At 43.7% G+C, this 12160-nt stretch overlaps 1 protein-coding gene across 4 annotated transcripts in view; it reads left to right on the forward strand.

Moving 5' to 3' along the window:
- ADCK1 (aarF domain containing kinase 1) overlaps positions 1–12160 on the forward strand; it is a 109571-nt gene that overhangs the window by 69440 nt on the left and 27971 nt on the right. For all 4 annotated transcript variants that reach the window (XM_090271246.1, XM_090271245.1, XM_090271248.1 and 1 more), the window contains one exon: positions 6082–6240. In XM_090271246.1, coding sequence (XP_090127372.1) covers positions 6082–6240 — 159 coding nt within the window. The remainder of the gene's footprint in view (positions 1–6081; positions 6241–12160) is intronic.

A 12160-nucleotide genomic window follows, 5' to 3' on the forward strand; every position in this document is an offset into this window, starting at 1 on the left:
TGGGAAAGGGTGGGAAGTGGGCAGCTGAGTTGTGCCAGCCTGATAGCCTCTATTTTTTCTCTGAAGTAGGAGGCAAGACCATCTGCTGAGAAAGAGGGGGTAGGAGGTGGTTTTGGAGGCTCTGGTGGGGGTGAAGGTTTGGAATAGCTGCTGTGTGCATTGGAAAAGGGAGTAGCGGTGCTGAGTGGCCCTGGGAATCCACCTGGAAACCTGAGTTGTCTGGAGCGCCTGTCAGGGGCTATGGAATGGCCATTGCTGGGAGTGAACCGGGGTCTCGGAGGATCCCTGGGTGTCCTGAGACCCAGCAGCCACTCCTGCGTCAGGCAGGAACCTGCCTCTGGCCAGAGTGCTGTCAGGACCCACTTGGGCAGGAGGACAGCTGACACTGTTTTCTCCACTCAGAGCCTCCCTGGCTCCCTAAGTAATGGTGGCGGTAAGGTCAATGGCAATAATAGCAGTAATAAAGATTTGGCATCGTCTGGAGATAAGCATCAGATGCTTTTCTTGGGGAGTACAGCCTTGTGGCTGTGTGCAGAATACAAAGTGGCTCCTTCATGGCGGCTGTGGCAGAGCTGGGGCTGGGAGCACAAGGTGGACTGGGGACCTGTCCTCACAGCCCTCAGGAGAGAAGCTGGAAACGAGGCCTGAGGTCAGCACCTTCGTGGACCATCAGCATTAACAACAGCACCAGATGACACTGCCTTCTCACTGGGCTGTGTCTCTGTTGGAGAAGATTCTACCTGGGCCACCCTTCTCAGCTGTAAAGCTAAGAAGAGCCTGACTGGAAGTTTCATTTTATTTTATATTTGAAATAAGTATTTTTTTTGCTGAGTCCAGACCTAAAATGGTGCCTCAGTTTTCAGGAATAAAAACCCCCGAATGGTGCTCAGGGATGCTTGGCAGGAGAAGAAGGACTTCTAAAGAGTCTTAGGGCTACCTTAGTACCAGCAACTTGAAGACAGAGAACAGGCCAGGCCACAGTTCTGCATAGCCTTCGGCTGCTTCCTCGCATGTAACTTTCAGTTATTGTGTGCCCTTATCCTTCTTTCCCGCTGCCCATGAATGTTCACTTCTCCTCTCCAACCCTGGGATTGATCACAGCATGGTCTTGAGAAGAAGACTCCCTGATTGAAGTAATTCATACTAAGGAGATAGTGACTAACAGGCTCTCTCAGATATTTGCAGTTTTAAATGAGCTTATAAAACCAAACATATCTGCCATAAGGACTAAAGGAGTGAGACTTTAGGGACTACTGTTGTATCAGGATGTTGTTGGCTACAGGTATCAGGACATCCGACTAAAAGTGGGGTGAATAATAGTAACCTGTATTATCTCACATTTCAAGACTTCTGGCAGTAGTGTCGACTTTTCCAACGTTGACTGATCCAGCACTTCATTGTGCTTTTTAAAGATCTGGGTTCCTTTTGTCTCCCACTCTGCCATCCCGACTTGTTCTTCCAAGGCAATGCACCTCATGGTCCCCCAACAGCTGCAACAGTTTCTGCTGTTACACGTAGGTGACATCTAGATGCCAAAGAGGTCCCGTTTCTCCCCTCATATTCCTTATCAAAAAGGAGCCCCTCAGTAGAACTCCCTTCATTTCTCACTGGACAGAAGTAGGCCACATGCCCAAGCCTAAGTCAGTCTTGGCAAGAGAAATGAGACCACTCTGATTGGCTCATTGACTGATCATGATTCACCTTCTCAGGTTAAGGCCTGCCTTCCTTGAGGGACATGAAAAATGCACATATTTGAGGTTCTGTCAGCCAGGAAGGTGGGGGAAATGGCTTTTGTGTTGGCACTCAATAGCACGTGCCACCCTAGTGTTTTGAGTCTCTTGTGAACCTGGCACTCTTCTTGGGGAAGGGGACAGTCTCTGGGATAGACTGTTGAATGGTGGTGGAGAAATGAAGGCCAAATCTCAGTAAGTGGTGCTTGATGAACCTGATGGTGTTGGTGACTTTGCACAAAAGAGAAAGGCACAGTCAAGGGTGTTTTTCAGCTTTGTCATTATCACCTGATATTGTCCCTTTAATAGCTGGGACAACTCTACTTCTAGATGCATGGCCAAGGACTCTTATTGATCTGAGTGGCTGTCCAGAGCCAGACTAATTGGGCCCAGAGATTGGAACAGTGATTCAGCAGGCAGGGGTGAACTGACAAGGTAGAGTCCATCCATCTGCTGGCGGGCGGGCTTTGCAGCGGTTCCTGCTGCCTCCAATGCAGGAAGGTCAGCTGACTGGATCTCACTGCCATCCTCACTGTTTGAGAGCAGGGCAGGATTTGGGTGACCTGGGAGCCGGTGGTAGGGTCATAATCCCCAGGTCCCCAGTAGGGATACCACTCTGTATCCCTCTCTGTTATCCCTCAAGCTTCTGAGTTTGATGCTGAACAGCCCCTTACTCAACACCCTGTAAAGAATCTAACTCATGGCTGGGTACCCTGTCCTTCATGTACCACCTGTCCCCGAGGGGCGCTGCAATGTTGGGATGGGACTCTGGTCTGAGCACCAGAATCTGACCCACCATTTGATGTCACTCGGCTCATCCCAAGGATCTCTTAAAATAAAGACCTGTGACAGTCATGTTTTTGACTTTTTTGAACAACATTTTCAGTGCATGCCGTCTGTCATCTTGTTTCCTTTCAGAATGTGTTGATTGAGCAGTGGGTGGCTAGGTAATGTTTGTATTTGGCACAGAATCCAACAGTTGATTCCATTTTTTAAGATATATATTTTAAAAAACCCACAGATGTAGACAACCCCATGGAAACTTCTCTTCACCCTATAATTCTGTTTTCTAAAAAGTGTGCACTTTAATAACTTATCAAAGATAAACCCATGAATGGCAAGTTGTTTACATTGTTCTGAATTGATTTTTGATCCTTGTCGAACATCCATTTTTACAGTGCGTATCTGTGCAGGTATTCTATTTAGTGTGCTGTTTCCCATAGAACATTATTTCTTTTATAATATAACAGTATCTTGCATTTCAGTTGCATTTTTACAGTTTACAAAGCTCTTCTTATGCCTTATCTCAAGCTTCCTACTGTAGCGTCCTGTATTATATTGCATGAGACAGGGCTACATAAAGAAAGAAGAAACAAACAAACAAACCTGGGTCCAAGTCCCGCATTTGAAATGACAAGCTATGTGACCTTGAGAAGTGCTTTAACTTCCTGGAACGAGTTTCCTTCCCTGTGAAATGGGCAAGAAGGGCATGAAATGAGAGCACATATGTAAAGCACCTTGTAGCACAGTGCCTGGCATGTAGTAGGTACTAAATAATGATCATTCTAATTTTTTGCTATTATAAATAGCAATCAAGTTTTTATGTGACCTTCAATTTTTCCACTATATTTCTGTATGGCCCACGATTGATTTTTCATCCTGTGAGCCAGCAACCCTCTAGGAAAATAATTTCATTATTCTACCTTGAAGGAAGTTTAATTGTTGAGTGTACCTTGATTGATTCATAAGGTTCCAAATCAAGTAGATAATTCTCAGGCATTCCAAAATGATGGTTCCCGAGAATTCAGAGATATTCCTTTTTGCACTAAAACCTCAGAAACAGAAAAACTGAGTCCATTTAAATAACACACATGTGAACATATAATTATCTCTGGAGAGAGGACAAACCCTTTGAAATGTTCATTTGTTCATTCATTTATTCATTCACTCACTTATTCACATGAACATTCAACAAACATCTGCCGAGTATTGCCTACACGCTAGACAATGCTGAAAATTTTGGCTCTTGGGAGAATGTTATGGAGAAGATACATTTTAGAAGGAAAATCAAAAAGTCAAATTGATAACAACACCTGTTTTATTTTAGTTGCTTGCATCTGTTGTAAAAAAAAAACCCAAACTTAAGTGAATCTACTTAGGGTAGGCTCTTAAGAATGAATTGAATGAAAACAGAAGGGGAAACTGAATTTTATTTTATTTTCCTCAGCCAAGAAAAGTCTAAAATGGCAGCAGCTCAAACCATTTTAGACTTGGACCAGACAATACTTAATCTGACTCCTCTCCTCAGCTCCCTTGAAGTTCAAGGGATTGGTAAACCCCCTAAATTATGTACAAAATTACGCAAGCATATACATTTTCTGGGCTTTGTAGCTGGCACCAAATTTTCAAATTGGTGACTTCCTGCAACAGGGATGGTGTCCTCCTAGAAAACTAAGAACCATCGACTTCCATTCAAACAGAGTAACTCACCCTCTACCCACAGAATGCTTTAAGAAACCAGCTTTATGAGTACTGTCTAGGTTTTTTAGGGGTTATGAATCATTTTACTAATTAGTTATTAGCAATTACTATCGGTCAATAAAATCTTTGACTGCTTTTATGATTAATGACATTAGGTATTAATAATAACCAATAGTACTAGTAAGAATTATGTAATTGGTGAGTAACAGAAAACTCTTTAAAGTGCCTATCAGTGCTGTTTGGACATTAATGAAAATTAAAAATTTCACAAGTAACAGTGACCACACAGTAAATGATGAGGATTTAATGTTTGGCCAGAAGCCTTTTCCCCAGGTATAGACCCCATTAGGGTGCATGTGACTTCCTGTGTATACCCACATCTGGCCCAGGGTCATTACCTAGGAGGTAATCAGAAACATTGATGGAACAAATGACTCAGCTTCCTTGTGGCTCTTTCCCTTATCACTACTGGGTGAGAACGTCTAGAATTTAGGCTGGAGCAGAAGTCTGAAGAGATGTCTTGCCTAAACTCAGAGCCCCGAGGGGAATTCAGGTACCTAAGATGACGTGTGTGCCCCTGGCCCAGGCCTGGACAGGTGCTCTGTTTCCTATGCACCAGCTCTGCCTCCCCTTGGGCGGCAGCTAAGGGCCATCTGAGGGCATGATGACGAGATGCGATGCCTGGAGGACGCTGTGCCCAGGTGTCTGGGTCTGACACATGTAGTCTGGGCCTAGCTGTTGCCTCCGCTGCTCTAGTTTCCTGTGACACAAACAGAAACAAAACAAACTAAATCGATTATCATAAGGTCACAGGTGTAGCCCGTGAAAGACTAGACAAGACTTAAAAGAAATTAGACTGCAGCCAAATGAAATGAAAAAGAGTCTTGAGAGAAAGTGAATATAATAACCCTGTGTGATGATTCTTTTAGAATGGTGTCTGATACACAGCCTAGGACTTATGTTTAAAAACAAAAACAAAACCATAAATGCTTTGCAGTTAATGGCTCTGCTTTAGCTTTATTTCTTTTGTACCTATTGTGCCTAACAGGATTGGGTGTAAAATTATAGACCAGGACAAAAAGAAGCCAAGCCAAGGTTCCTAGGTGGGGCTCAGTAAATCCTCCTGGGGAGACTGGATGGGGTCTTAGTCTGCTAGGGTTGCCATCGTGAAATACCGCTGACTAGGAGGCTTAAATTGTGACACTTATTTTTCACAGTTGCAGAGGCTGGAAGTCCAAGATCAAGGGGTCGGACGATTCAGTTCCTGGGGTGGACTTTCTTCCTGACTTGTAGATGGCTCCCTTCCCCCTGTCCTTTCATGGCAGAGAGAAAGTGACCTTTGGTCTCTATTTGTAAGGATACTAATCCAATCATAGGGGCCCCACCTTCACAACGTTATCTAAGCATAATTAACCTCGCAAAGGGCCCATGTCCAGAGTGAGGGTTTGGGGGCTGGGGAGACCCACGTGGAATTCTATTTCTGCTTCCTCGCTGGACAAATTCAGAAAAATCATATAAGCTGTCAGAGCATCAACTTCCTCATCTGTGAAATGGGGAGATGAAAAGAGTATGAGCTATGTGCCTCCCAGAGCTGTGAAAATGAAGTGGAGTAACTCAGTAAAGTGCTGAGCCAGTGCTGGGCACGTGGGGAGCGCTCAGCAAATGGTGGTTGTTGTTACTGCTGGTGGCTGTTGGCTTTTTATCATCTTGGATTTGGACTACAGTGATGGGCCCCAGGGGAGCCATTTTCCCACCTACCCTTACTCCAGGGGAAATCTGGGGAGTTGTCTACATTTAGACCTAGACAGGAGGGCAGGGTGCTTTGGTGGGGTGCTAGGAGCTGACTGATGGGGTGCTTGGTGGATTTCAGGTGCTCGTCCTGGCTGTCAAACAGCTGTTTCCAGAGTTTGAGTTCATGTGGCTGGTGGATGAAGCCAAGAAGAATCTGCCTTTGGAGCTGGATTTCCTCAACGAAGGGAGGAATGCGGAGAAAGTAGCCCAAATGCTCAAGCACTTTGAGTTCCTAAAGGTAGGGGGGGGCAGGGCCGTGGGGGCATGGCGGTTTGGGGGGAGAATGTAGGGGAAGACTGATCGCAGCCCTGAGTATCCCGCCTTACAGGACACGAATAGGGACATCTTCCTGAATAATGAACATTGAAGCCCTTGAAGGCAACATTACAAGGAAATACCAAATGTCATTGTTGCCCTGTCAGTGGATCAGACAGATGTTTACTGAATGACCTACAGATTCAAGACACTGAGTGCTAGCCAAAGGCCTGTAAGCTACAGTCTCTGCCTCCGTGAAACAGGGAGTCATGGTGATGATGCTGATGGTAGCTAATGCTACTGTACTCTGCCACTGTACCTACCGCTTTACATATATTACATTAGCTCATTTACTACGCAGTCAGTTCTGCTGTAACAAACGTATGTGTTCTTAGAAATATCTCCTGTATGCAAAGTCACGCAACAGAAACCACACGGCTCATGGGAAAAATAAATTATGCTTAAAACACTCAGAAATATCACCAGTGACACAGGAAATAAAACAAGATAGGAATCTAATAAAAATGGTAGCATAGTTTTACACATGTTCAATAGCTATGAAATATATAAGACCCCAGGACACATTGTCCTTCACCTTGACATCTGCGTGCGAAGTGGGCATCAGGAGAGTTACCCCTTGCAAGTTGTGAGGTGGTGGAAGGAGGGTCGCCTGACATTGGACAGGAGTTGTGACACAGGTGTGGGTTGGGGTGACCCGTATCACACATGGTGATGTTTGAGATACGTGTGTCTTGTGTTTTCCTGGGTGGTGTGGTTCCGCTGGATGGAGTGCTCTGTGTTCACATGGTATTTCTTGTGGATGAGAGCACACACAAACAAATGCAAAATTTGCACTATGGTCAGATTGTTCCCTAGTATGTCACTAGCATTGGAACACATTTGTGTTTTTAAGTATTATAGCAGAACTGCCTGTATAATAGAAGACACTTGCTGTGGGAAACATATCAAACAATATGAAGTTGCAGCTTTGTGAGAGGTCCTGCTGGTAAGTACTCTAATGATTCAGAAGAAGTGCCTCCCACGGCCATCAGGGCAGGAAGGCTGCTGAGGAGCTGGCACTGGAGCTGGTGTTTGAGGAATGTCCTGGTGTTCCCCACAGGGCACATAGGGGTTGGAATGAGATGTACATCCACACTGCTGCTCTAATGTACTTAATCCTCAGCGGGCTTTGTATCCGTTTACCCAGGGGCACCTCTTCATGGCGGAGGGGTTGGGGCCCTGTGGTGGTCTATACAGAAAGGATGGCTTTTACCTCTCAGAAGAGATCAGCCCTTCTCTCTTCCCTCAGGAGGCCTGGGGAAGGTGGGAGGGGGAATTGCAAAGCACTTAGGAGCTTTTCCAGGGCTGTCCAGCAGCACTCCTCTTGGGGAGGGTATCTCAGGACATTGATGGGAAGGTCTCTTGCTCTGAACTAGTGTTCATACGGCTTAGTAGACATCATGAGAAATGGTGGTAGGTTTATGCTTCTGCTGTCTGGATTGATTAACAGAGGTGGGGAGACTGAGGGCGTGTCTGCACTGGCTACTAAGAATTGTAAGGTTTGCCTGATGAGAGGAAAAGCCATAGCTGTGGTGATGAGGTCGCACTTTGACACATTGCTTTTAGAGGAAGGTGTAGCCACTGGCAACGCTGAGCTCTTTGAATGAGTTGGGAGTCAGGTCTGTCTAGATGCCCCAAGTATGCTTGGCTGGCTTCTTCTTGGCCGCCACATAGACGTGGATGTATAGACCCTCTTGTGCCTGTACTTCCAGGTGCACAGACCAGATCTGGTAACACTGCCCCAGCCTTGAGGTTCAAATCACCAGCTCAGTGAACACGTGGCTCTCTCAGACAGGTCATAACATCAACGAATTGCCTGGTGCTGTGGAGTCTGAAATAAGCTTCCACTTGCATATCCCATTTCTTTCATTCCTTTATCCCACATCTATTGAGCACTTCCTGAGCCTGTTGCTGTGCTGGGCGCTGGAGCATGTGTAGACGAGTAAGAGATGGTTGGCAACATACACAAATGTGTTGCAATACAAGTTGGTTATGCTATGACAGAGACGTACTTATCTATTTTTCTGTGGATGCCCAAGAGGAGGTACCTAACTCCACCCAGGACATGGAGCTCAGAGTGGGATAACAAGGAGTGTTGATCATACAAGGGAGTGGGCAATGCTTACTGAATGTTTCTTTTGCTGCAGTGAGCACTATGCAGGCGCGATAACATCAAATCCTCGCAATAACCTTCATCCTATTTTGTAGATGGCAGTCAGAGTAGAGATGCTCAGGCTGCAACCCAGATTTTCTGACTTCAACTTGGGTACTTGTCTGAGGACATTCTGTTGCCTCTTACGCAGCAGGGGTGCTCTTCAGAGCTAGAACTAGGAGCCAGACAAACAGAACCATCTCCTCCACAGTTCCCATGGAAACAGCAAAATTGTCCCCTGGCTGAGGCCAACTAGCATCTGCCAGACCAAGACATGTAATAATAATAATAGCACAAAATTTTAAAATGAGGATGCCAAATGGGTAAATAATTAATGTAACGATTTGACCTACTGCTTCCAAAACCCACACACCATTCCTAAGACAATGGTAGAATTAAGGCTCCTGAGGACTTAATTTTGCCTAAACAAATAACAAGTGGGAAGCAAATTTTGTGCTGCAAATCCAGTTCGGGTTTTAAAACTGGAGATAGATAGCTTTTGCACACTGGCAGCCCATCACAACATCTGTGCATAATTAAGCCTCAGCAAAGAGTTTACCTCTCAGTGCGTGAGGCTCTTCCAGTGGGGTTTAATAACCTCAGCCCTATGCTATAAATCTCTGAGCCTCAGACAAGCACTGAATGCAAACACAATGTTGGGGAGACTGGGAGATGGTGAGGAGGCAGCCAGGCTGAACGGTCAAGACCAGGGCGTTTGTGAATGTGGCATCAGAGTGTGTGTACTGGGAGAAGGGGCAGGGCAAGCAGAGAGGTCTGTGACTGACCTGGGAGACAGGTAGCACAAGGTAGGAGGGAGAAGCCTCATAACCACAGAGTTTGGGACTGGAAGAGGTGGGGGTGTGTCTCTACATATGGATGTGGGTATTGGTGAGGGCATCATCTCTTCAGTAGGGCAACTCCCTGGTTCCTTCTTTTTAAAATTTTTATTGAATTTATTGTGGTAACATTGGTTAATGAAATTATATAGATTTCAGATGTACAATTCTATAACACATCATCTGTGTATTGTATTGTGTGTACACCACCCCAACTCCACAGTTTCTTTTTGTGTGTGTGTGTGGGGGGGGATTTGTTGGCTCATTTATTAATTTATTTTGCTTTCATTATTTTTCCCCCACTAAAATTTTTTGTTCATTTTTCTATTACAGTTGTCCCACTTTTTTCCCCATTGCTTCCCCCTACCCTGCCCACCCCTTCTCCCGCAGTCAGTTTCCACCCAGTTGTCCATGCCCATGTGTCATTTATACATCTTCTTTGACTAGACCCTTCCCCTTCTTACCCCCTTCTCTCCCTCCCACCTCCCCCCTGGTTGCTGTTAGTCTGCTCCTTGTTTACATGCCTCTGGTTCAGTTTTGCTTATTTGTTTGTGTTGTTCATTAGTCTCCTGTAATAGGTGATAGCACATGGTATTTTTCTTTCATTGCCTGGCTTATTTTGCTAAGCATAATTCTCTCTAGTTCCATCCATGTTGTTGCAAATGGTAGAAGTTCCTTCTTTCTTTCTGCTGCATAGTATTCCATTGTGTAAATGTACCACAGTTTTTTGATTCACTCATCTACAGGTGGACACTTAGGTTGTTTCCAGCACTTGGCTATTGTAAATAGCACTGCTATGAATATAGGGGTGCATAGGTTCTTTTGAATTGGTATTTCAGGATTCTTTGGATAAAATCCTAGCAATGGAATGGCTGGTTCAAAAGGCAGTTCCATTTTTAGTTTTTTGAGAAAATTCCATACTGTTCTCCATAGTGGCTGCACCAGTCTGCATTCCCACCAGCAGTGCACCAGGGTTTCTGTTTCTCTGCATCCTCGCCAGCAAATGTTGTTTGTTGATTTGTTGATGATGGACATTCTGACTGGTGTGAGGTGGTATCTCATTGTGGTTTTTATTTGCATCTCTCTGATGGCTAGTGATGTTGAGCATTCTTTCATATGTCTATGGACCCTCTGTATGTCCTTTTGGAGAAGTGTTATTTCAGGTCCTTTGCCCATTTTTTAATTGGGTTGTCTGTCTTCTTGGTGTTGAGTCATATAAGTTCTTCATATATTTTGGAGATCGATCCCTTGTCTGAGGTATCATTGGCAAATATATTTTCCCATATGGTTGGTTCTCTTTTTATCCTGCTGATGTTTTCTTTTGCTGAGCAGAAACTCTTTGGTTTGATATAGTCCCATTTGTTTATTCTTCCCTTTATTTCCCTTGCCTAGGAGATATATCGTTGAAAATATTGCTGCATGGGATATCTGAAATTTTCCTGCCTATGTTTTCCTCTAGGACTTTTATGGTGTCACATCTTACATTTAAGTCTTTGATCCATCTTGAGTTTATTCTGGTGTGTGGTGTAAGTTGGTCGTCTAGTTTCTTTCTTTCTTTCTTTTTTTTTTTTGTATGTCCCTGTCCAGTTCTCCCAACGCCATTTGTTGAAGAGGCTCTTTTCACTCCATTTTATGTTCATTCCCCCTTTATCAAATATTAGTTGACCATATAGACCTGGGTTTATTTCTGGGCTCTCTATTCTGTTCCATGGATCTATATGTCTGTTCTTATGCCAGTACCAGACTATTTTGATTACCATGGCCTTGTCGTATAGTTTGGTATCAGATATTGTGATTCTTCCTACTGTGTTCTTCCTCAAGATTGTTGTGGCTGTTCAGGGTCTTTTTTGGTTCCATGTAAATTTTTGAAGTATTTGTTCTAGGTCTATGAAATATGTCATTGGTATTTTAATAGGGATTGTATTGAATCTATAAATTGCTCTGGGTAGGATGGACATTTTAATGATGTTTATTCTTCCCATCCATGAACATGGTATATGCTTCCATTTATTTGTATCTTCCTTAATTTATTTCTTCAGTGTTATGTAGTTTTCTGAGTACAGGTCTTTTACCTCCTTGGTTAAGTTTATTCCTAGGTACTTTATTTTTCTTGTTGCTATAGTAAATGGGATTCTTTTTTCTAGTTTCTATCTCTGATATTTTATTCTTGGTGTACAGAAATGTCTTTGATTTCTGAATATTGTCTTTGTACCCTGCTGTTTTGCCAAACTCACTTATTAGGTCAAGTAGTTTTTTTTGTGGAGTCTATAGGGTTTTCTATGTACACTATCATGTCATCTGCAAATAATGACAGTTTTATTTCCTCTTTCCCAATTTGGATGCCTTTTATTTCTTTTACTTGTCTGATTGCTGTGGCTAGAACTTCCAAGACTATGTTGAATAGGAATGGAGAGAGTGGACATCCTTGTCTTGTTCCTGATCTCAGGGGGAATGCTTTCAATTTTTGCCCATTGAGTATGATATCGGCTTCAGGTTTCTCATATATGGCCTTTATTATGTTGAAGTATGCTCCCTCTATTCCCATTTTGCTGACTGTTTTCATGATAAATGGATGTTGTACTTTATCAAATGCTTTTTGAGCATCTATTGATATGATCATGTGGTTTTTGTCTTTCATTTTGTTTATGTGTTGTATTATGTTTATTGATCTGTGAATATTAAACCATCCGTGCATCACTGGGATGAATCCCACTTGATCATGGTGTATGATCTTGCTAATGTGTTGCTGGATCTGGTTTGCCAATATTTTGTTGAGGATTTTAGCATGTATGTTCATCAGCGATATTGGCCTGTAGTTTTCTTTCTTTGTTGTGTCTTGACCTGGTTTTGGAATT

Source organism: Furipterus horrens, unplaced genomic scaffold (genome assembly GCF_987537825.1).
Source record: "Furipterus horrens unplaced genomic scaffold, mFurHor1.1.pri manual_scaffold_3, whole genome shotgun sequence".
NCBI classification, from domain to species: Eukaryota; Metazoa; Chordata; class Mammalia; order Chiroptera; family Furipteridae; genus Furipterus; species Furipterus horrens.